The 24,499-nt window shown below is 50.9% G+C and overlaps 1 protein-coding gene across 6 annotated transcripts in view; it reads left to right on the forward strand.

The window, feature by feature from the left end:
* KIRREL3 (kirre like nephrin family adhesion molecule 3) overlaps positions 1-24,499 on the forward strand; it is a 563,502-nt gene that overhangs the window by 457,191 nt on the left and 81,812 nt on the right. For 5 of the 6 annotated variants that reach the window (XM_019710496.2, XM_074321190.1, XM_074321188.1 and 2 more), the window contains exons 4-5: positions 12,669-12,818; positions 17,345-17,494. In XM_019710496.2, the coding sequence (XP_019566055.2) occupies positions 12,669-12,818; positions 17,345-17,494 (300 nt within the window). Of the gene's footprint in view, positions 1-12,668; positions 12,819-17,344; positions 17,495-24,499 lie in introns of those variants that run through there. The other variant, XM_074321191.1, reaches the window with a different exon arrangement.

Genomic DNA, 24,499 nt, shown 5'->3' on the forward strand with positions numbered 1-24,499 from the left:
TCAAAGCTGGCCACTGAGCATGCCAGTCCCAGGACCTTCTAGGAGGGGCCCCACTTCAGGCCAAGTTCAGCCACAGCTTGTGCCCTGCCCAGAGCCACCTGGCGTGAGCCACAAAGCAATCCACAGATAGCTGCCACCCATGCTGGTCTTGAAGGCGATTCAAGAGGTCAAGCCATGAACCAAGGCCAGTTGTCACTAGTGCCAGGCTTGGGGCTGCTCAGCCAGAGAAGTATGCCAAAGCCAGATGCTGCTTGTTGGGGTTTTGTGAACCTGTGAGAGATTTTAGGAAAGTCCCCAGCATGAGTCAAGTCAGGCCATTTGTACAGAAAAGCCACTGGAAGTGGCTTGGGAGTGTCTGAAAGTTGGGTGGGGCAGGGTCTCAGAATCACCAGGGCAAGGTGAACAAACAGTGTTAGCCAAATTGATGAAGACTCAGATATGGTGGCTGACAGTGTCTGTTTTCTGAGAGGGAGGAGGGCTCAACAAAGAAACAGTGACTTCCACCATCCCTCTGTCTGGGAGAAAACTTCACCTACAGCCCTCACCCTAAACCCAGACAACTCAGTTTCTCCCAGTATATCCCTGGCACCTTTTGAGCTGCTGCCCCAGTGCTGGAGCTCAGAGCGAGCAATTCTGTCAGGGAGTAAGTCCATGCTCTGGCCCTTTAAGAGGAGGGCCTGTAACTGCAGCTGCCCTCATCTCACTCAGCCACAATCTCCGCTGGTTTTCACAACCAGAAGTTATGGGGACTTCTCTCCCTGGCACTGAAACCCTGGGCTGGGAAACTGGGTGGGGTGCTCGAGCCCCTTGCTCCTCTGGGGAGCACCACTGCTGCCGAGATTTCTCTCCTGATTTTTAAAGGTCACACGGGGGAGTGGGACCAACCCATTCCATGTCTCTGCCCTCCCACCATTCTTGAGGTGGCTTCTTCTGTATGTCTTCAGTTGTAGGACTTCAGTTCAGCTAGAGTTCAGGAAATTCTCCATGATGGTTGTTCTGTAGTTTAGTTGTAATTTTGATGTGGTTGTGGGAAGAGGTAAGCACCGCATTTACCTACTCTGCCATCTTGACCGGAAAATCCTAAAATATTTATTTTTCTTTTTTAAGCGACATTTAGGACATGGATATTCCCCCAAGCAGACCAGTGTCCTTTTCTTTTACTCCTTTGTGCCTCAGTTTTATTCTTTTCAGCCCTAGGGCCCTCCCCCCCAAATAAGATTTTTGGAGCATAGATCATTTGGGCTGGAAGGATGAGATCTAATAGATCAACTGCTGGTCTAAACCCTGCACTTTAGAGATGGGGAATCTGAATCTTAGAGAAGTGAGAAACCAGGTCCAAGGGCACACAGCTAAAAGGTGGCAGAGCAACACCAGATTGGAACCTTCTGGGACTGGGGGTTCATTGGAGGACACAGTTCCCTGTGTCCATACAGTATCTCTTATAAAAAAGAGAACAAGACATGCAGGCCATCATGAGGTCAGACAGTCCATGGCCCTGATCCTAGCCTACCCCAGTGGTTCCCTAGCTGACACACTCTGAGAGGGCTCTGTCTGCCCACAGTGGATGCCTACAGCTGCATCTCGGGCTAGTGACATCATTCTATCACTGCTCTTCAGCACCACTTTCTCCCATGCTGCTTCTATCCTCCCCCATCAATGGTCCAGTGCACTGATGTCCCAAACATGAGAACACGGAAACATGAGATGCAGAGAGAGAAAGAGGCATAGCCTGGGCCCATGGCCAGCCAGCAGAAGGCCTGAGACACTCACTGGGGTCCTAGCCCCCATGGCCTGCCTGCCTGTCTCCCATCTGTACCCTTCCCCAACATCACCCCCCACACTGCTCTGCCCTTCCCGTCTTGTTCAGACTCCAGGATGTCCGCAGACAGGGATGGATGGGCTCTTCACAGGCACTGATGTGCCAATATTTCCAGCAGCACTTATCAGTGTCTTCTTGGCATCCAGAACTTGGTTGAATGGATGGAGGCTTACCTCTTCCTGTCACTAATGAGCACAATGCAGGCACTAGCTGGGGCCACGGGCTGATAATCAGTAAGCAAAGGATTTATAGTGACTTTGGAGTCACCCTGCCTCCGCCAGCCCCATTGCTCTTCATTAAAGACCCATGCTGTCCAGGACAACCTTGGTGGGTTGTGTGTCCTGAGGAGAGACATGTGAGGCTCAGAGAATCACAGGCTACCCTAGCTCAGGCAAGGAACAGGAGAACTTCTGCTCCACATCCAGACCTAGGAAGAGCAGTCAGGCTCTCCTGTGTAAGCACAAACAAAAACCCAGCACAATTTCTGGAACATTCATGATACTGGCAAGTTTCTGCTCACCTGTGTGTCAGAATCAAGTTGCCAATGGCTACAATATTGGGGTTGAAGTGTTTCTAAGTCTCTTTCCCCTCAGATATCTAGGAGAAGCAGACAATGGAGAGAAGGCCCATCTTCCACCCTTGCTTGTTCTTCTGGTTTCCCTGCTGGTATTTCTAGTCCTAACACAGAGGAAGAAGATTGGGTTAGGTAACCTCGTGCCATCCTGACAGGGCTCTAAGCCTGTGCAGACCTTGACAGGAGTTAGGTGTTCCACCCAAGACAGCTGCTCCCAATACTCCCAGCCTGGGGTAACCATGTACCTCTTAGATAGTCACATCAATGTCTGTAACTATCTGTATTTGGAGATGAATTCTCAGGTCAACACCAAATGAGAGAAAACATTGTCAAAACATGTGTTCTCCTACCTGAGCTGCCGTGAGTACTCAGTAAGTGACCTAGTCACACCTTCTTCCTCCAGACCCACAGATGCAACCACATCCAGGACAGCTTCTCCTGAGTGATTCAGGGCCCCAGTCCATCAACGTATTTACAACAGAACACACTGCCCCCTCACACCTGCTTCTCCTCCTGAGGTAGAAATGGCTCCTTTAGTCACCCATTCACCCCATCCTGCATGCCAGGGAGAAGGGGAGGCCTTTACACCTCCATCTTCCTCATCCCCTATCAAGTGCTATCAGTTCTATCTCCACATGGCTTCTAAATCCATATTCTGTTTCCCACTGATTCAGCATTAGCCTGAGCCCCATGAAAGCAAAATCTTCCCAATCCATCTTCTTCCTTCAGAGAACCATCCATCATCCATCCTCCTGACTGCCCATTACAATCCTTCTAAAATTCAGATCTGAGCCTGTGGGCCAAAAATCTTTGATGATTTCGCATTAAGTGCAAACTTCTGAGCACGCATGTAAGGGCCTACACTGTCAGATCTACCACAATTCCCTAATTTGCACCCTGCTAAATACACACACACACACACACACACACACACACACACACACACACACCGTGCACCAGTCAGGCGGGCTTCACAGTGACAGTAACAGCTGCCATTGTAGAGGACACACAGGGATCTGTACACTTTACACAAAATGTCCTATTTAATTCTCACAAGCAACCCAACAAGCACTTACAAGTATCCCTATGGGGAAACTGACGTTCAGAGGGAATTTCCCAGTGGCACAGCTATAATGGCCAAGCCAGAGATCAAGCCTAGATCATGTGGCATCAGTGTCCCCATTCCAGGGATATTCCCTCTGTGTCCTCATCCTGCCTTCCCTTCAAGGCCAGTGCAGAAGCCCCTCTTTCCCCGCCCCACCATTCCCTCTGAAGGAAAATCGTTCTTACTCAGGACTTACTTTATACCTCTCTCTTGGCTGACTGTGTAGTGTCTCTTATCCCATTTCCTTGTATACATATGTGTCTCCTCCAGACTCTGAGCTCCTTGTCATAGAAGATGTATCAGTCCCTCCTCTGTGTCCCCACACCAGACTGCCGGGGTGGGACCTGCCCCCGCCTGTGGTCACGTGGCATTCCTAGAGTTGGTTCCATCACTGCTACCATTACACCCTCCGTAACAGTAAGTTTTATTAGTGAATCAGTGGGCCAGGACATAACCCCCAATGCTGCTCCCCTCAGTAGGTCACAACAGGGCCTTCTAGAAGTTTCCCAAAGCTCATTGTCCTGCATTAGGAGCTGGCCCAGTGCTGAGCAGCGCGCCAACAGCAGAAGCCAAGACTTGGGCTTCCAGGTCAAGTGTCAGTCATCCTTCCTGGGCCCTTCCCACCGCCTGGCATTCTGGTGTCAGTGAGGGGCCTCCGAGGTGGCTGCTTCTCCTGCCCTCCTCCCGTCTGCCTGCTTCTCAGGACCTGGGCAGCTTCCCTCAATCTCATAAGAAATAATTTGCGTGCGCCGGGCTGGGAGCGAGCTGGCGGTAAATATCCCCGTACAAGCATTCCTAAGCCTTCCCCAGTTGGTCACTAATAACAGAGCAGACAGCGACACGTGAGCCTTTTCCGGATGGCTGACCAGGCTGCTCCAGGGGACTGAAGCCAGCCGGGATGGTCTCCATGGCAGAGCTGTGGGAAGGCTCAACGCTCACCTCTCTGATCTGCATGACTCATGGAAGAAGGGGATTCTGATCCGTCCAACTTCTGATTTGCGCGGCCTCCTCTACCAGCTCTGAGCCCATCCCCCATTCCCGTAACAGGTGCTGTTGCGGCACCAGTTTTAACAGTCCTGAGCTTAGGAAAGACTCGTTGAGAGTGATGAAAATGAGAACAGCCCTTATGGAACCCCTACACGAGGTCGCTGATCTTCACTGCAGCTTTGCAGAGGGGGTGAGGAATGTGCCTCAGATGGCACTGCTTGTGACAGGGCCAGTGTTCCTTCCCAGGCTTGCCTGACCTGTGTTTTCCACTGTCAGCCCCAGGCCCTGGCAAGTGACCTGTCAGTTAGACTCAAAACAGGGACCTGAGGTCACTCACCCCTCATGTCTTGCTTGTAGTTTTCCTACCCCAGAATGCTGTCTATCCACCATCACATCCCCCTTATCAGGATTTCTCCACCGGGAATCCTCTCTGTTTCCTCCCCCAACCCCCATGCTTGCAGAAGGCCTTTCTTAAACCCCTGAAGAACTTTATATGACCTCAGAGTCTAGTGCCTTGTGGTCAAGGGTGGCCATCCACAGACGCAAAAAGTTTCGCTGGCTGTCCTGAGATTGAAGCAGGCAGGATTTCAGGCACAGGGGTGACAGTGGGCGCTTCCCCAGGGCACTGGAGAGGTTTCTACTCTGCCTGCTCCTGGACCACTGGACATATTACTCAGCCTATCTGGGCCCCGCTCCCTCCCTTCTAAAGCAGCAGGAAGGGTGGCCAAGCTCGTGTGTTTGCAGAGCACTGGGCTCCTAGAAGCCAGGGCAAGCATTCCAGATGATCCTGACGTTCCTGTCCAAGTCTGACTTGGATTAACCCTAAGGGCAGTGGTCACCCCATACACACACACACACACCTCAAACTGCTGCTGGAGGAGAGGCCTGGCCAAAGTGCCCAGCTCACGATGAGAAGGAGGGGAGGGAGCACGCCGCACACTATCTCTCAACCACCTCCGATCTGACCTCTGAGCATGGATCGGAAAAGGGGGGCTGCAGGGAGAACAGGGATGTCACAACCCCTGCTCCCACATCAGGCTCCAGTGCAGAGTTTGTACCAGGGCTTTCTCTCCTCTGTTACTAACCCCACATCCAACACTCTTTACACAAGTCCCCGCTCACCCTCTCAGCACCACCATGGAACCACCTGACCACCCGGTTGGTGGCTGGGCGAGAGGCACAAACACCTATGCCTGCCTATAGGAGGGGCAACAGACTAGGGACACTAGAGTACCAGAATATGTCCCTAAAAGATTTGGGGCTGACAGTTATGGTAAGTGATCACCATAGCTCCTCTGAGCCTAGCATAGAGGACCCTGCCCACCATGAGCATGGCGCCTCGGGGCCCTCTTCTCACCTGTTACACACACACACACACACACACACACACACACACACACACACAGCCAGGGTCAGGGTCAGGGCACAGCACTAAGGCCTTCTGTGACCTTAAAGACCATCCAGACCACAGTCCCCTCCCAAGATCTACAGGAGGCCCTGACAGCTTAGTCCCAGAAAAGATTTCATCCCCACAATTCTAAACCAGAGGCTTTCAAACATTCTGAGAAGAAAAAGAATTTGTTCAAGCAAAATCTTAAGTGGTTGACAGGAATAGAAGAAGAAAAGGTCTAGCTGGAGAAAGTGTGGGGCCGGGAAGCTAATTCATTCGGACACACACACACACACACACACACACACACACACACACACACACTGACACACACTCACACACACAGAGCCAGGCCCCTGGAGCACTCCTGTAAAACCATCGCTCTGAGTGATTTGGCCCTTATAACCTCAGCCTTCCATAGAAATATGCCTCTTCCCTCCCCAGGAAATAATTGGGAATTGAGGGGTGACCTCAGATCAGAGGCCAGAGGAGTGTGAGCTCACAGAGAATCATGGGGTCTTCAGCATTTTAACGTTTCACTGGAAGACAGAGGGGACCTCCCAGAGCCAGATGGTGATGGTTCAGTCCATGCTAATGTGCAACTGCAAGTCCCCAAAAGGAGACCAAGGTGGGAGGCCATGTGGTCAGGGCTGGGAAGGGGCGGCCCCTTCAGGGAGCCTCCTGGGCTGAGTGAGGGAGGGAGATCTGGGGGCTGGAGGCATTTGAGAAAACAGTCTGGAGAAGTGATGAGGAGAGAGAAGCTGAGCTGCATGCATTGCTCTGAGCAGGGAGAGGACTGGGGAACAGCTGGGAGCAGGACAGGGCAGGACTCCAAGGTGCGCTTGCGCAGGGGGTGGGGGTAGCTCTGCCTCAGGACCAGAGTCCTCTGGGGCCTTCTCAATGCCCCCCTGCCCCTCCCCTCTCTCTGGGCCAGGCTGCACTTGCACCTGTCCCTTTCAGCACCTGCCACCACCGCCCCACTCCTCCTCTGTCACTAATCACCAGCAGCTGCCTTGCCCCTGCCATCCTGACTCTTAGCTCCCCACATGCGGGGCACACGTGGCTCAGTCAGGTGGGGCCCCGCAAAGCCCACCCTCCTCTTTATCCTTCTCAGCCAGAATCAGCCCCTGCTTCCTGCAGTTTGGAGAGAAGTCTCCAAAAGTCCCCACCTACTCAACACTACCACCTCCTGCTCCTCACCTGCTGAGCAGGTAGACCAGAAGGCATTGCACTGAGGGACTCAGAGTCAGACTCTATCCTGACTCAGCCACCACGGACCTTGAGGAGCCCATGTCACCTGTCTGAGTTCAGTGGGGAGGAGCAGCCTCCCCCCCCCGACCCCAAGACGCCGTAAAGTCCACTTGGAGAGTTGGCGAGGTGCTCTCCTGGCCGGCGCATGTCTGGGTGTGCAGGGAGACACATCGGCTGTGGGCAGTCACCTCAGGGGCTCGGAAGCGACTCTGGGACCCCAGTTCTGCAGAGCCCCTTTCTTCCTGGGACAGAACCATCCTCCTGGGAAGCAAACAGGAAAGTTTGCCTGCAGCCACCACACTGAGACCACATTCCACTCTATGTGATCGACAAAATGTGGGAGAGCCTCTGCCAAGTGTGTTTCCACCCGGCCTGCTCCTTTGCGGTTGTGGGCAAGGACAAGCCAGGGGGTGCTCAGGTGGGCTCTGTGAGTTCCCAGGGCCGCGAACCATGCAGTAAAGGAGCTGAGGATGAGGCTCTGGATCAGGACCGCTGGGCCTGATGTCCCTGCTCCATCACTGGATGGTGGGGCTCTGGACAGCCTCACCTTCACATGGGTCTGATACGGTCTCATCTCATAGGCCTGACTGTGGGGACAACTCAATCACATAACCATATAAACATATACATGTTTACACTCAATGAAAGTTAGTTACTACTAACTCTATAATAAAAAAAAAATTATAACATGTACATAGTTATATAATATGGGTATAACAACATAATTATTATTTAACTCATGACTGTCTAATAATAAGTGCCAATAATTATTATACCTCCTTTCTTTTGTACCCCCCATGGTGGTCAGTATCGGACTCCATCCTGAACCCTAACTGGTGGTATTGACCGCCAGCTAGGAAGAAGCTATGTAAACTTAGGGAGGAAATTGCCTTTCACTCCAAAGATCCTCTGCCTCTCTTTAGATGCTTTGAGGGGGCTGCCTAGTTGGCGGGGTGAGTACTTGTTTGAGAATCAAAATCTGGGTTTCAGATTCTTAATTCAATAGCCAACATGGACAATGGCAAGAAAACAGGGTTTGCCATCAGAGAACCTTGGGTTTGAATTACACCCAGGCCCACTTCATGATCTTAAAGTACACCTGGCCCCACTGTGTGACCTTGAATCACACTTGGGCCCACTTCATGACCTTGGAATACCCCTGGGCCCACTGTGTGACCTTGAATCACACTTGGGCCCACTTCGTGACCTTGATCATGTTACTTCATTTCTCGGAGCCTCAGTTCATCTGTAAACTGTGGGGTGTATAATAACAGCTAACTAGCATTGTAGTTACATTCAAAGGCCTGGCTTAAAGTAGGTCTTCGTGAATAACTCAGTTATTTTTATCCTGTAAAGCTTGACACCTTGAGACTGTAACCCCTCCACTTTATTTCTCATTTTATGCCTTCTGTGTGGTGTGCTCAGCACAATATCTGCCTAATCAGTAGTTTACAATGTAAAAACAATTCTCCTACAGTCACCACAGATTTCAGGAGACAAACTAGAATAGGTCAGCTACAGGCCATTAAATAGAGATTCATTCAGTGTTTATACACTGGGCGAGGCACTCAGAATGCAAGATGGAAAAGACATCCGTGGTCCCTGCCCTCAAGGAGTTTACCCTCTATTTCTTATTTACTTTTGTTTCTTTGGCATCTAACGTATACATAGTAGGTGCTCAATAAAAGTTTGTAGAAATTAAGGGAGATGAGAGGAGGAAAACAGGGAGTGGAGAGGAAGAGATAAAGAGAGAAGATGAGGATTTCCTGCTGGCCTCCCAGTGATGGGCAGCGCCTAGAAGTCCAAGCAAAGATCAAGATCAGAGGACAGAGCTGGGCTTTCCGTGAGGTCAGGGCTGGTTGGGGAGGCCTACGGAGAGGGCTGCTTTCCAGGATGGTGGGACAGCCAGGACTCTGCCAGGTGACATCAGTGAACAGCCAGTACGGTGTTGCTACTGAGATGGGAGTCAGATTCTGGAGAAACTTGTAACCCAGGATGGAGAGTCAGGTGCTATCCTGCAGACAGTAGAGGGCCATTAGAGTTTCCACTCCTAGAAAAGGTGGACAACATGAGGAAAGTTGTGATTTAGACAGGAAACTCCAGAGCAGAACCTGAAAGCATTCATACTCTGTTTTAAGAACCCAGGTTGAGACGAGGAGGGCATGGACAGTAGGTTGTACAGTAGGAATAGAGAGGAAAGGGTGGATCTGAGATATTATGGAAGAAGGCTGGGCCAGACTTGGTGATGGAGACAGATTAAAAATAAAACATGAAAAGGGAGGCCACACTGACTTCCGGGCTTCACACCAGTAGAACTTCGTGGGATGAAATGGGAAACTGAGGCAGAAAACCTGGGAGAGATGGTGCTAGGTGTGTTGAGTCTACAATGACAGTAGGACCTTAGTTGATGCAGCACATTCCCTGGGCTCAAGTCAGAGCTGTCTGCGTGGCAGGGGTACAGACGTAAGCTCCTGGAAGGAAGGACCAGGTCCTATTCATCTGTCTCTAACCAGGCAACGCAATACCTGTCTCATTGCAGGTCTCAATCAATGTGTGTTGAATAAACAAATGTTCTCCGGAAGCTTTCTGTCTACTCGATATAATACTCAGGAGGTTATAGAAAACGGTCTTGGGTCACTCACATTTCACTTCTTTGGAGTAGAAAAGATGGGGAATAGGAAACAGGAAGTGAGGGGATGGGTGAGGGCCATTCTCTGGGTAAGGGTGTAACCCCTGGCTTGCACACTGTGTCCCAGGAGCTCCTGACGGAGAAGCCTCAAGGTCTGTCCCATGGGAGAAAAGAAAGTGGGCCCACTCTTCCACCTCCTCTCCATCCGCAGGACCTCAACTTTTATCTACTCTAGAGAGTGACACTTAGCTTACGATTCTGCTTGAAAAAGCATCCCATTGATTTAAAAGAAAAAACAAAGTGTGTTTAGTGTCTTGTATTTAATGTGCAAAAATTAAAATTAGACTGAAAAAGAAAATTGTCAGTTATAGCACTAATCGTTCCCTCCCAAAAAATAATTTGCAAATCACGTCGTTGGTGGATTTTGGAGACTATCCTGTGTGCCCGTCTCCCCCCCAGAAACATTCTTTCCATAGAAAAGCCTAGGGGATCCAAACAGACAAAATGTGAGAGCCAAACCTCTCCCTAAAGTCGTTCAGATGGATGGACTCAGATACTGTCCTCCAGTCAAGTCCCTCTCCTGCTCTTCCTTACATTTCCGGCTCCTCTCTATAGGCCCCAGGTCTTATACGGGGGGCTCTTCTGCCTGCACCAACTCCTGACTCTGAGACACCCTCTAAAGTGAAATACCGATTACTCAGTGTCCACCTCCAAGGCCTGTTTGCTTGGAGCTCTCCTCCGAGCCCTTGACTTCCTCCAGAGCTGTGTTTCCATGGTGACAGCCCTTTTCTCCCTCAGGTCACAGACACTGCCACACTGAGGTATCTCCCAGCCAGTTCAGAACTCACCCTCGCCCCCCCACCCCCCAATCTCTACCTCAGGATGCCTCCTGTACCCAATGCTCCAGTTATGCTCACCGCACCAAGAGAACGCGGGATTTGGGATGGGGGGCCAACGGGACAATTACCCACTGTTAATGGCCTCAGGCACCATTTTGTTTAGTATAACTCCCTCAGGTCCCCACTGACAGCCTGATAATTCTCTACGATAACACAATCTTTGGCAGCTATAGTGGCTGTCTTGACACTGTCCTTCTTGCAAGAAAGATTTGGGGATAAAAGAACGAGCTGAGAAATCATCCTTAGAACTGAGAGAAGAGCCTTTGCAAGGAATGTCCTCTCCCCTACCACATTCTCATTCTCAGCTGCCTCTCCTCCCCTCCCTTCTCCCCTTCCCCTCCTCCCTTCCCTTCCTCCCTTCCCCCTCCTCTCTTCTCCCTGCTTTCTTCCTCTGCCTCTTATTCCTCTTCCTTCCTCTCCATCCCTTCTCTTCTCTCCCTCTCCTCCCCTCACCCTTGCCCTCTTGGCCTTTTTCCAGTCTCTCTCCTCTCCTTTTTCCTCTCTTGTCTCTTCCTTCCTTCTCTCTCTTGTTTTGGTGCCAGAAACAGTCTAATTACAACAGAGAACCTGAAGAGACAGAGAGGAGGGAAAAAAAAAAACCACCACACATAGCTGATTAAAATATCCTATGAAATCTAATTTGTAAAGCTCAAATCAGAATAAAAAGTGTTACTCCCACATTTCAGGGCCAATTTGATTGTTAATGAGATTCCTCAGAGACCCAGCCAAGATCTCATCAGGTAGTAGACTCAGCTACCTGCCCACCTGCCACAGACTCTCTCCTGGGGACTCGGCCTCTCCTCTTGGAGGCCCCCCCAACTCTATGCCACCACCCAGCTCCCCTCAGAGTGACACACCAGTCTCCCCTTTCTTAGGGCCACCTGCTGCTGAGAGCTCAGCCTTATATGTGGACTGAGCCTGGGGCTTTGTCTCTGTGTCCCCAAGATGGGCAACAGCCGTTGTCCAGGCTGACCTGACTCCCTCAGGTCAGGGAGAAACCATGGCTGCAGCCTGCCAGCCAGCTCCAGTTTCCCTGGGTTGTATGTCTATATCCGCAGAGCACAGTGTGGGAAAGAACGAGGGCTCAGAAGTCAGTGGACCTCAGGTCAAACCCCTGCTCCACCACTCATTAGCGGTATGACCTTGGGAGGTTACTTTGCCTCTCTGACCCTGGTTTCTTTGCTGTAACATGGGGATCTTTCTGCCCTGACATGTAATTAAATGGTCTACAAGAGGGAGAGCATGTGAAACACTGACCGCACTGTGGTTGGGAGCTCAGTATATGTCATTGTCCCGTTGTCTATTCAGCTGTACACACTGCAGTTTGTTTACTAACATAACTGACTAGCTTAGATGGTTCAGTGCCATCTCGCTTTGAGGTATACATGGGAGTGGGTCACAGTCGTGACTTTCTCCCAAGTGACAGTGAGGCTGGAGTAGGGTCTGCTGCAGAAAAGAAAGGGACACGGAGGACATGTGAAGACGATGACCTGCTCCCTCAGCCACACCCTCCGCCACGCTGTACCACCGCTCATCCTGCTGAAACAATAAGATTATCTGTTGGAGTCTCAGGATGAACCAAAGCACACCACTCCCCATGCCCCCCACAGAATGCTACCCGCTGGGAGTCCCTGTCATGCTCCTGCCCTATTGTGGAACTGGGAGCCAGCAAGTGGTGTAAAGTAGGAGTTAGCCAAATGGAAGAGAGAGGCATGTCCCAAATGCGGCCAGTGGCCGGCATGGCTTGTTTGGGTGCAGGGGATTGGCTGGACCACAGTGTGTGCGTAGATTAGTTACGGATTGAGGAGGCTGTAGCTGGGAGCCAGCTTCTGGAAGCAAAGGATTAAGCTGGGGGCAGCGAGGAAGCTGCTGCTGAGCCCCCACCAGGATGTGAGGTGCTCTAAGGGAGGCTTGTCCCCTAGGCCAACCTGGGCTCTGCTGCCATAACTTGAGGAGAAGCCCTCCAGGCCCTGCTCCCTGCTCTAACTGACTGCTGTGCTTGTCTCCTTCCTAGGCCAAGTGTACTCCTTCAGCCAGCAGCCCCAAGACCAGGCCGTGGTGTCGGGGCAGCCGGTGACACTGCTGTGTGCCATCCCGGAATATGATGGCTTCGTTCTGTGGATCAAAGACGGCTTGGCTCTGGGTGTGGGCAGGGACCTCTCAAGTGAGTACCTTCAGACCTCCCTGGGAAGGCCTGGAACCCATCCCGGCCTTACCTACCCACCCTCCCGGGAAGCCTCGCCTTCATAGGCATTTGGGGATTAAATCTCCAGGGCTCAGTACAGACCTCACAGGCAGCGTCAGGCGAGGCAAGGCCCAGGGCCAGGATGCAGACGCCTTTGAGGAGTCCTCTGACCACTGGTACTGAACTATGATTAACCCTTTAGCTCTGGTGATCGGTCCTCAACCTAACAGTGTTCTGAACTCAAACAGGATTCATGTAAAGTCGGATTTCCAGAGGCAAAGTGTTCTTATTTCTTGGTCCAAAATGCATTCCTCACTGAAGTCGCAACCAGCTCCCGTCTTCTTCCCAGCTCCCACCCATCAAAGGGAGCCAAATAGATTGACAGCTCACAAAGAAACCTGATGATTTTAGGGGTCACCATGTGAGGGAAAGAAAAGAAGAGAGGTGTTTGAAATAAAATCCAGACCTCGTTCAGCCCACCCGGGCCAGTAGTCATCAGCGATGTACTGGTGGGCTCCTGAGGCTGGCATCTGAGCTCCCTGCTTGGTGCCACGCCCAATCATCTGTGAATTACTGTGCATGTCAACCCTGAAGCCCATAGAGATGTCTTTCCAATCCATCTTCCCCCCCCAGGAGAAAAAAGAATAGAATCCTCCTCCTTCCTCCTAGTCACTCACCATCCACCATTATTATTCTCCCTTGGGGGTCGGGGGGCATATGACTGCTTGCTAGGCTTAGCATACACTGTAAAATTCAGAACAAGGGACCTGGGTGTCCTTGCAATGAGGGAATGACTGAAGGTGGAGGAGGAAAGAAAAATGTGTATTCAACTGAGAAGTAGCTTTGCCTCTCATGGTGTACAGCTGCAGGAAAATAAAAAATCGAAGTGCACTCAGCAACATGATGGTTGGGGGATTAATATTTTAAAATGTGAGTTATGTCTTGCCAAAAATGTATATTGAAACGTTATAGCAATGGTCAATAGCATCACAGGGTTTGAATGCTTGCAGCCCAGCTGAGCGTGGATGAAATACACAATAATATCTCCAAAATATATGGTGCTGCCATAAAATTTAAGTGTTGTGGGAACCAGCCATGTTCAGGGACTCTGAACTCCCTTACCCTAGAGAAACTGGGGGTAGGATATGACCTTCAAAACTAGAATCACTCATACTCTGAATGGCTCTGAGCTTGGCCCAGCATTGCTGCTAGTGAAGGAGCCTCTCGGGGTGCCTGGTCAATGGTCTTCAGCCTTCAGTCAGCAACTGGGGTCTTGTTGAGTCAGTGGCCAAGAGGAGGCCCAAGTCACCATGGATGGTTCATAGACTGGTGGTCACCATATGGATCATTGAGCCTCTGGCATCCACTTCCATGAATGGCTTTCTGGGATCCAGGATTGCGTCCTGCTAAGTGCTGAAGGGCAGCAGCCCTGATGAACTGCAGTCTGCTTCCTCTCCAATTTGACTCCATTTATAGAAAAAAGTTTGGACCTCTCCTTCAGAGTCAGTGAGCTCCAACTCCTGGTAAATTTTTCCTCTGTATTTGATCACCTGCCCCCCAAACAGCATCATGACAATAATGACAGATACTTACAGGTCTAATAAATCCTGATGAGAAAGTGAGAGCAATAGATCTCAATTCAGAAAGTATTTGCAGAGCACTTCATACTGCAACAGTCCTCCTTTGGGGAAGCTGAGGCCCAGTCTTGTGGGACTTCTACCTGCTGTAGCTCTGCCCCCTTCTATTGTACCTGTCTACCAGGAAGGATACCCTAACTGAAGACTTCACTGTCTTTCTGGTCACCACTGCTGGAACAATCAATCAAAGGAAGTGATTTGTAACTCTATTCCTTCATATTGATAGAATACTTTTCTTCCAAGGAACTAGTACTTCTCAGACATTCTCTCATAAACCTACAATGATCCACAGGGAGCAAAACAAGGATTTTCCCCTTTATGTGACAGGTAAATAAAGTCACAGTTGAGAAAGAAATTGATCCAAACATATACCAAAGCCCAGTGCTTGGGACCCCGGCTCTTCATCCCTAAGAGGCCCTGACACCCAGCCGGCTCTTATTTAGCAAGATGCGGACCTCCTCAGTTACCCGACCTCACAGTCACCTTTATTTAAAGCAGTGTTTTTAGACTACCTACTATGTGCCAGGCATCTTACTGAGTTCGTCCTATCTAATCTTCACCAGAACTCTACGAGGTACTAGTACTGTCCCCATTCTACTGACAAGGAAACGGAGGTACAAGGAAGTGAAGGTAACTAACCCAACACAACACATCGAGGAAGTGATAGAGCTGGCATTTGAACCCGGGCAATTTGACTGTAAACCTGGACTCCCCATAATTCCGCCTCCTCTGGGAATAACAAGAGAGAAGGATACTGTTGAAGGAGCTAGAACTTCCTCAGAATCTATGCTTCTAGACCAGTGTTTTCCGAAGAGGCTGCCAGTCCTTGGGAGAACATCACAGCTCGTCGCCTAATTAGGCAAATACAAACCCATCACGGATGTTTTCAGCTGCTCCTGAGAGCGGAATCGTTGTGCTGCAAGACAACAAAAACACAGGCTCCAGCCCAGATGCCTGCAGGAGAGCAGGGACTAATGATAGGAAGCGGGATCCAGAGACTGGGCTGAAGCGGCTGGCACAGGCAGCCAGCTACACTAAGGGTACCAGCATCCGAGGACTGGCTAGAACCCATGCCCAGCCCCTCACCCTGGCCCTGGGGAAAGCCAGCATAACTTCCCTGCACTCCTTCCCCACGCCCAGCAGCAGGCAGGAGGAGAGGTGGTGCTCTCTGGGGGAGGGGGGTATAGCTAATTGCCCCGTGAGCATCTCTGGCCAGGCCTGGACAGCTGTGGAGGGCAGGGCCATTTGATTGCATGATGAGGACACTGCTTAGCCATAAAGACATGAGCCCGATGGATTCAGCCACACAGGGAGCACCCAAGAAGCATAGTGGGAAACCTGGCAGAGGATTGTAGCTACCTCCAGGAACCAGGAATAAGTGCCCCTGCACAGCCCACCCCCACGGAGCCTCGTCCCACCTCGCAAGTCCCTTAGTTCATGGAGGCAGAAGGGGCCTTCGAGCTGCAGTGCTTTAGTCAGGGTAGAAATCTCCTCTGCAGTGTCCCTCACCGGTAATCATACAACCTCTGCTTGAATACAGACAGTGATGGGGGCGCCTCACTGTCACCTCTGGCAGCCTACATCCTTTGTGGACACCTCAAATCATTCATAGTATTCTAAAAGTATTTCCCCATGTTAATTCTGCTCATTGGTGCTGATGCTGCCCTTGGGAGCTACACAAGCACATCTAACCCACACTAAGAGACTTGGAAATATTTGAAGAGGGAGAGCCTGTTGCATGCCCTTCTGTCTGTCTCTGTTTCTGCCTCTCACTTGCTTAAGCCCTAGTCTTCTCTTTAAAAGGTCCAGTCTGCCCCACCCCCTCCTCCTAGGGCACCTTTCTGAGAACTCACACTCTCCTGGTGAGGGTCCTTCTGCAAGGGGAGCCCTTTGGGGCTGCCAGGGAGAGCAGGCAGGCCTCTGAGGAGAGAAGGGGACCGGACAAAGAGGAAGTGCCCTGAAAAGGGGGAAAAGCGGGAAGGGCAGAGCTCAGGTACGGGCATGAATGGGACACAGATCCTGCTGAGAGAAAGTACAGGGATTTAGGGCCGAAGACCCAGGAAACGGAGGATCTGCCCAAGCTGGCCAGCTCTGACTTACGTTTACATTGAACCCTACAGAGCAGGAGGAAAACTGCTTAATGATTTATCACGCTCAAGCTTTGATTTATCTATTATTCATCGCCAGTGGTGTAAGGGGCCCCAAAGTCCCAAGTGCCCTGAGCACCTCCTAAGTGTTTCATCAGGCCCTGGGGCTTGGGGGTGGGTAGAGTGACTAGAAAAGGGCCACTTATGGTTCAAAGGGACCGGAGCTTCCGGGTCACAGGTGGGCGGGCCTAGATTTCTACTTCCTGCAACAAAACCTTTCCCCAAAGTCACTCGTGATCCTTTCCCAAATATTTCTCTTTTCTTCCTTCTCTCTCTCTCTCTCTTACTCTGTCTTCTGTCTGTGGATCTCGGCCTGGGTGTCTCTGTCTCTGTGTGTGTCCTTATCGAAAGGCATGTCTACTTGGTAAACCATGGTGCAGGGCACACCACTTTCCAGAGTAATAACCCCACTGTGTCCATCCCCACTTAGCATTTCCCTCTCGGTTCTCTCCTTTCCTCCATAATAATGGCTTCCCCAACATTCCAAAACTTAAACACCGGCAATTCCCTTATACGCACACACTCGCACAAGCGCCCTAGGAAAGCTCTCATTTCTGTGCTCCTTATGCTGAGGTCAGGACCCTGAGCAGATGCCTGCTCTGGCAGCCCCTAAGACAGACCTGTCCCTGCTCAGGTGTGCCACCACTGTGCCTGTTTGTCATGAATGTCACCTCCATCCCTGGGCCGGCTGGACCCCTTGATATGCCTGCTGTCTCCACAGGTTACCCACAGTACTTGGTGGTAGGGAACCACCTGTCAGGGGAACATCACCTGAAGATCCTGCGGGCAGAGCTGCAAGATGATGCCGTGTACGAGTGCCAGGCCATCCAGGCTGCCATCCGGTCCCGCCCCGCACGCCTCACCGTCCTGGGTAAGAACCGTCCGCACTTGGGGGTGAGGATACTATGGAAAGTACCATGGGCTCAGCTCCAGAAGGTTTCCTCCCAGACAACTGCAGGGGCATCCCACTGGGCAAAGCCTCAGGCGTTGTCCCACAGGGCTCCGGCTACTGGGGCTCCATTGCGTCAGTAACCTCCTCCCCACCAAAAGGGGAAAAGTGAAAATTCCTGCCCTGAAAATCAGAAGGCCAATGCCAACTTACCTATGACCTTGTCCAACCGCAGTGTGTTTGACTCCAGCTTAGGAAGTGAATAAGGGCTCCTGGGTGCTCGTTTATTCAATCAGAAATCATGTCCTGCAAGCATGAGCTGTGTCAGGCCCTGTGCTAGGTGATAGAGATACTGTGTTTCCCCAAAAATAAGACTTAGCCGGACCATCAGCTCTAATGCATCTTTTGGAGCAAAAATTAATATAAGATCCGGTATTATATTACATTATATTATATTATACTATATTATACTGGGTCTTTAATATAATATAATGTAATATAATATAATACCGGGTATAATATAATATAATACCGGGTAGAATAGAATAGAATAGAATAGAATAGAATAGAATAGAATAGAATAGAATAGAATAGAATACCAGGTCTTATATTAATTTTTGCTCCAAAAGACGCATTAGAGCTGATGTTCCGGCTAGGTCTTAGTTTTGGGGAAACATGGTATGGAGAAGAATGTGACACATCTTTGAGTCACTTCTTTCTGGACTGCCCTCCTCCTGGGTTACCATCCAGCCACCTCTCCTATCAGAATCTGCCTGGAGCTTCATTGTCCCTGCGGTTTCAGCATCCACAGGGACTACCGCTGCCGCTGTTCCTTCCCCCCTTCCCTGCTCCTGGGAACCCTAGGCTGCCTATGTCATCCCTAGGAAAACTCACTTCAGGCTCTTATTCCAGATCATACCTTTGCCCTTGCTCCCTCTTCATCTCAGTTTCACAGGAGCCCAGTGTCCCTGGGACATCCTGCCTGAAGAAGTCCCCCTCCCTACTTGGGCAGACCTGACTCCAGATAGGGATGGGCTCTCCACCTCTTAAACTGCCTCACCCTTGTCACCTCCTTCCTCCAACCAGATGTTACTGAGGAGCCAGTCTCCCTGGGAAACCAGCTTTGCACATAAGTTATAATAGCTCAATTTGCATAGCCTGTGACAGCAACTCTCAAAGCACTTTCACTTATACTTCCTCAGCTGTTCTGATGAAAGTCTGTGGGACAGGATTGTTGCCCGAGATGAGAAGCTGAGGTTCAGAGAAGCAAAGAGCCCGGCCCAGGGTCTCCCAGCTAGGGCTCCATGCACCACCCCACTGCCTCCTTAGTGAGTCTCTGCCAGGCCACCTGTGGGATGGAGCTCGGCAGCCAGAAGAGGGGAGTCTGGGTTCTGCCCTGCCCACCTCTTAACAGATGCTGAGAAGCTTTAACAACAGGGTCAGCAGCTGGGGTGCTGCCTCCTCGCCTGATAGATACGGCTCATGGCCACACCGAGATGAAATATTTAAGAGTGTGTCAGGTTATCTTCAGATCTACACGGTCAACACACAAGCAGATTAGCCCGAGCACGGCAGCGGACAGGCCCCAGGGGACCACTTACTAAGCTCGGAGGCTGGCTTCTTGAGACAGAGAGGAGGAACTCAGTGCCAACCTCAGAACCTTCTGCAACCTTTGAGTCTCCTCTGACCCTCCGATGAAAGGGATGAGACAAATAAACCGGGTCAGGCTGGGTAAATAAGCTGGGATGATGTGGTCAGGAAGAGGGCCCTCAGAAAGGTAATCAGGGACATTAAAGGGCAAGGCCGCTGTCTCCATCTCTCCTGAGATGAGGGCTAAAATGGAAATGGGTATCGGGTTTGAGGAAGGAGAGAAGAAGGATTTAGTGCCCAATATATTTTCTCGATTTTGAGGATTGCACGATGACAGGACAGGTATACTAAGCGAAGTTGTAGGGTCTTCATCTTCAGAGGTTATTCAGCCTCCACCCCTGGAAGAATCTGCTTTCTGCTGCATTGTCCGCGCTAGAAAGTACCAAAGAACACTAACATGAGAAGAACCTAAGCAATGCCCACCCGTGACCTCACGCAGGACCTAAAATAGATGGAGATGCACGTCATCCTTAAGCTGTCCTGGTATCAGAGCTTCACCCAGTCATACCCAATAATTTCTGTATTCCTTTCCTTCTAGTATCCCAGTAGTAGACAAAGTACAAGTTATCCCAGATGTTGTACAGGCAAGGAAATCGAGACTCAGAGAGGCAAAGACACTCACAGGAGGTCACACAGCTTAATTATATTCAAAAGAGACCCCAGATTTTACAACTCCAAGCCAAAGCTCTCTGCCCGGCTTCCACGTTGCTAAATGCCATTAGAGTCTCCTTGGTCTGGCTGGTTAAAAGCCAGGCTTCTGAGAGCACAGCCTGGGGGTCTGATCTGAACAGACTCGACTTTGTCTTGGATCACATCTAAATGCCATTCACTCGCCTTTCTCCCTCTCCAGTGCCATGGCCTGGCACTGCCTCTGGGCACAGAGCTGGGTTCATGTGGCAGAGGTGTTTTATTCAAGTCTGGGGATCAGTTGAAGAGGTGGGGGGGGGAATTTTCAGGAGGCCCCAGCAGGATGACCTTGGTGGAATTCCTGAGCCAGAAAGAGAAACCGAGCAGCAATCTTTCAGATTCCACAAAAAACGATTCCTCCTAAACAAACTAACCCCAGGCAAGAAAGAGTTGCCCCAAGCTCTGCCCACAGCCCTCCCTGACTCTTCAGGGCCACCCTAGGTCCCCACCCCTCAGCTGGTCCTGCAGAGCTCTGCCTGAGGTCCCCAGCCTGGCTGAGTTTCTCTGCAGTATACAGCCCCACCTACTGCCCTGGAGGGAAGCCCTGCGTGCAGAAGCTCACCCAGCCTTCTGGAAAGGGAGCCCTGGTCTATTCAGGGTGGTGGATAGACAGAGCGGCTGTTTCAACAGAAGGGAAAAGGCTGTTTCTACCCTGGCCAGCCAGCTTCCAACCAAGACCCCATCTGCTTTGCTGTGACATCTCAGCCTGGGAAAATGTCCAGTTCCCTAAGAGGCAGGGGGTTGAGGGGAGGGGGTGGCAGCCTTCCCTGCGTTCCAGGCGTGAGAGAGCTTCCTAATTTAGCCTGTATTTTCCTGAGATCGATTTTTAATTAAATAAAGTAAGAGGCTGATTAGAACCTGCAGAAGATATGAGAGCAGAATCAGATGGTATTCTGGCAAAATTGCAAAGCAAACACTTTGGCTGGAACAGAGGGAGACCCCCAGGGGTCTTCCATCAAAGCACCAAGTGAGGAGGGCAAATAGGAGAGTTTATATCGCCAACAGATGTGCATTGTGAAAATATGCATCTTCCTGCACCGCTTGGAGAAGCCGGAGGGCCAGCTCACACTGCGCGCTGAGCCCCAGGGAGGGCATGGGGACCCAGGCCCAACAGCCAAGCCTGGAGTTACAGACACATTAATTAGCCTTGTGTTTCCAGCTCTCAGATGCAATCAGGCAAAGAGAAACTTTGAGCTGAGCATTTGCCACACTGAGAGGCAGAGGGAGGGAGGGACCTAGGGGACGAGGAGGGGAAGAGGCGGCAGGGGCTGCGCTTGGTAGGCTGAGCCAGGCAAAGACTGGGGAGCCCAGTCCTGGTTAGCAGGCAAGCTGCATTCCCCCTGGGACCCAGCCAACCAAGGACTATGCTCTGACTCAAGCCAGGTCGAGACATGAGTCTTTCTGCCCCCAGAACATCTGGAAATCGTGGTATCACGGACAGAGCAGCAGCCTTGAAGGCAATAGTCCCGACCCTACCATTAGCCAGCTGTGTGATCTTGGCCCTGTTACTCAACCTCTCTGTGTCTCGGTTGCCTCATCTGTAAAATGACAATAGTGATAAATAAGGTGATCGCTAAGAACTGTGCAGCTTCCAAAAGGCATGATTTCTACAATCAGGATCCGCACGCTGCACCAACTATTTTAGGAAAATGCCCTTCTCTGCACTGGCCCTGGGATTCGTGCAGTGACTGAGTCAGAGAATGCCACTGATTCGATAGCAGCCCACTGTCTAAAACAGGGAAGCCGGAGATGGGATCTCTCAAAGCCTGTCCAGCCCTGGGATTCTGAAACTGGCTGTACACCTTCACCCCCAGTCCTCCTCTGTATCCAGCCTCCACTCATCCTTAGCCATCTCTGCAGAGACACAGCTTAGGTGGCCGTCATGGGACCCCCATGCACCTGTGCAGAGCTGGGGTGCGGGACGCAAAGCCCTGGCTGGGAAGAGGAATCCCTGCATGCAGCTTCCTCACTGTGTGAGCTTGGGCAGGTCCTTAAGGCTGGCACCGGGCCTCTGGTTCAATTGTCTGTAACCAGCACTTAGCATAGGGTAGGTACTCAATAATATTTGAGACTTTTTAATAAATGAGTGAATGAATTAAGGCATAGAGTGAATGAATGAATGGAGTTTCTAGTTCTTCATCTATAAAATGGGGAAAATAAAAACACCAGTCTCCTAGAATTGTGCGCATCAAACTAACACACACACGCGCACACACACGCAGGCACACACACACACACACGCGCGCACACACACGCAGGCACACGTACAGACTGCTCCTTCTCCCTCCTGCAGGAGCCCCAAGGTTGAAAATATCTAAACTGTTCCAGGGCCAGAGCTGTAAGGGGAGTGTTGTACTTGATCTTTCCAACTGCCTGGAAACTTGGGAAGCAAGGAGTTGAGGGACCCAGAGCAGGGAGGAAATGAGTACCAAGGATTTGAACAACAAATATTTACTGAGCACCTATTATGTGCCGAGCAATGCTCTAGGCACTTGAGATTTATCTGTAAACAAAAGAGAAAACCACCCCCCTGCCCTGGTGAAGCATGTGTTCTAGCAGGGAGAGAGGCAGTCATAAATAATAAACAGATTAAACAAGGACGCTGTGTAGTTACGTCAGATGTCAGCTGGAATAAACACTGTGAGAAAGGGAAAGTAGAGCAGGGTAAGGGGGACTGAAAGTGGGTGGGTTAGGTTAATTAGTAAAAAGGGTATTTTCCCAGTCTTCTTTCCCTTCCCCTCTTCTTCCTGGCCTGTTCTAATTTTAACTGCTGTCTTGTGGCTCCCATCAGAAACAAAGCTTCCTAAATCAACATGAATTATTTAACGTGGAGACTAAGTCAATTCAAATAAAGAGGGCATCTTTAAAATGATGTCAGGCCCCAAATATTGCGAGTGGCAAACAGATAAGGTCCAAACGTGCCTTTTTTGAAACCATGGCTCCTTCTGCAACTCTTCCACCAGGGGAACTGCAGGCAGAGGTCTCCTACGTCCACAGCGTTGGCAGCACCCCTGTTTCCCAATCCCCTCATCTTCTGTGGCGGTGGGTCCAGAGAGACAGTGACTAACTCAGGTCATGCAGCAAGGGAAGGCAGAACTGACTCAGAACCCAAGAGCACTGGCTTCTAAAACTGTTCTTCTGGAAGCTGGTAGTGAGAAACCCAGCCACAATCACCCTGTCAGTAAGGGACAATCTGAGCGGTTCTTCAGGGATGAGAAAGCACATCCACAGAACAAAGCTCAAGATCCCTCCATGGCACATGAGACCCTCTAAGGCCTGCCCTCTGCTTTCTCTCCAACCCCAGCTCTGCCACCCCCTTGCTCCGGGGACAACCAGCTTGCAACCCCCTTCACTCCCCACACCTCTGCATCTTCGCTCATGTGTGTTTCTGCCTGGAATGCCCTTACCACCGTTCTCCTTGGCTAACTCTTGCTCACCTGTCAGAATTCATCTTAGACATCACCTCCTCCAGGAAGCCTTCCATGAACTCCACATGGCCTGACTATCCCCCTAGGTGCTCCCTTAGCCTTCCAGCCATACCTCGATCATAATGCTCAACCCAATTATATTGAAAGTAATTGTTCATATGTCTGTCTCCCCCACTGGGTCTGGGAGGGGGAGCACGGGAGGCATCATGCATCCCTCATGCCAAGTACAGCCTGTGAGCATCTATCTATTAGATACTCAGTAAATGTTCTCTTATAACTGTAGTAAAAGGGTTTGGGAGTGAACTGCAGGGAGTACACACTGAACCTCACCACAGGGAGCAGTACCTGGCAGATAGTAAGCCCCAAATGCAAGTGACAATTGTGTTGTATGTTGTGTTTAGAAAGGTGACATGGCTTCATGGTTAAGAGTCCAGACTCTGGAAGCCAGATTGCCTACACTTGAAACCTAGCTGTGTCACTTTCCCAATGGGGTGATCTTGGGCATTTAACCACTCTGTGCCTCAGTTTCCTCATGTGTAAAATGGGGGCATAGTCGTAATAACCTCTCCCTCTTAGGGTTATAAAGAGGATGTAATTAAATAATATATGTAAGGCATTTCAGGCAGCAAGGCGTATCAGCGGTGCCAGTTATCACCATCTCTGTTGTTGGCATTACTATGATTCCCGCAACGTTAGGAGATTCCTGCAATCCCCCTCCTTCCTGGGGATCAGGCTTCGTGTCCTAGAGAAGCAAGAAGACACACTTCCTGCAGCCCCTCCCAGCTCGTGCCCTGGGAAGACAAGCACAATTGATTTCCTTATCTCCTCATTAGGCTTGTTTTGCCCGGCCCCGGCCTGGTCTTGGGTGCCGTATCTCGTTTGCACTGTGTGCCTGTTTCCTGCCGCATTCATTACCCCGCAATCACCCCCAAATAGGGCCGCAAACAAACCAGACATGGGGGAGTGGAACAAACAAAGCATCCTAATCTCCTGAAGTTCCAGCCGGCAGCTGGTTCCTGAGCTCCTGTGGCCTTCGCCCCACCCCCACCCCCACCCCACCCCTGCCGCCAGCTCTTCCCCATTCCCTTCCTGCTACACTTCCTTCCTTGAGGGCTCAGGCCACCCCAGTGTCCCCTAGGCCAGAAGCTGATTCCCCTCCTCCCCTCTCTTTTGGCCACTTCACACCCTTCTTTGCTCTCCTGGTTTAACTCTGTGCTTATCT

This window comes from Rhinolophus sinicus, linkage group LG16 (assembly GCF_036562045.2).
Source record: "Rhinolophus sinicus isolate RSC01 linkage group LG16, ASM3656204v1, whole genome shotgun sequence".
Taxonomy (NCBI): Eukaryota; Metazoa; Chordata; class Mammalia; order Chiroptera; family Rhinolophidae; genus Rhinolophus; species Rhinolophus sinicus.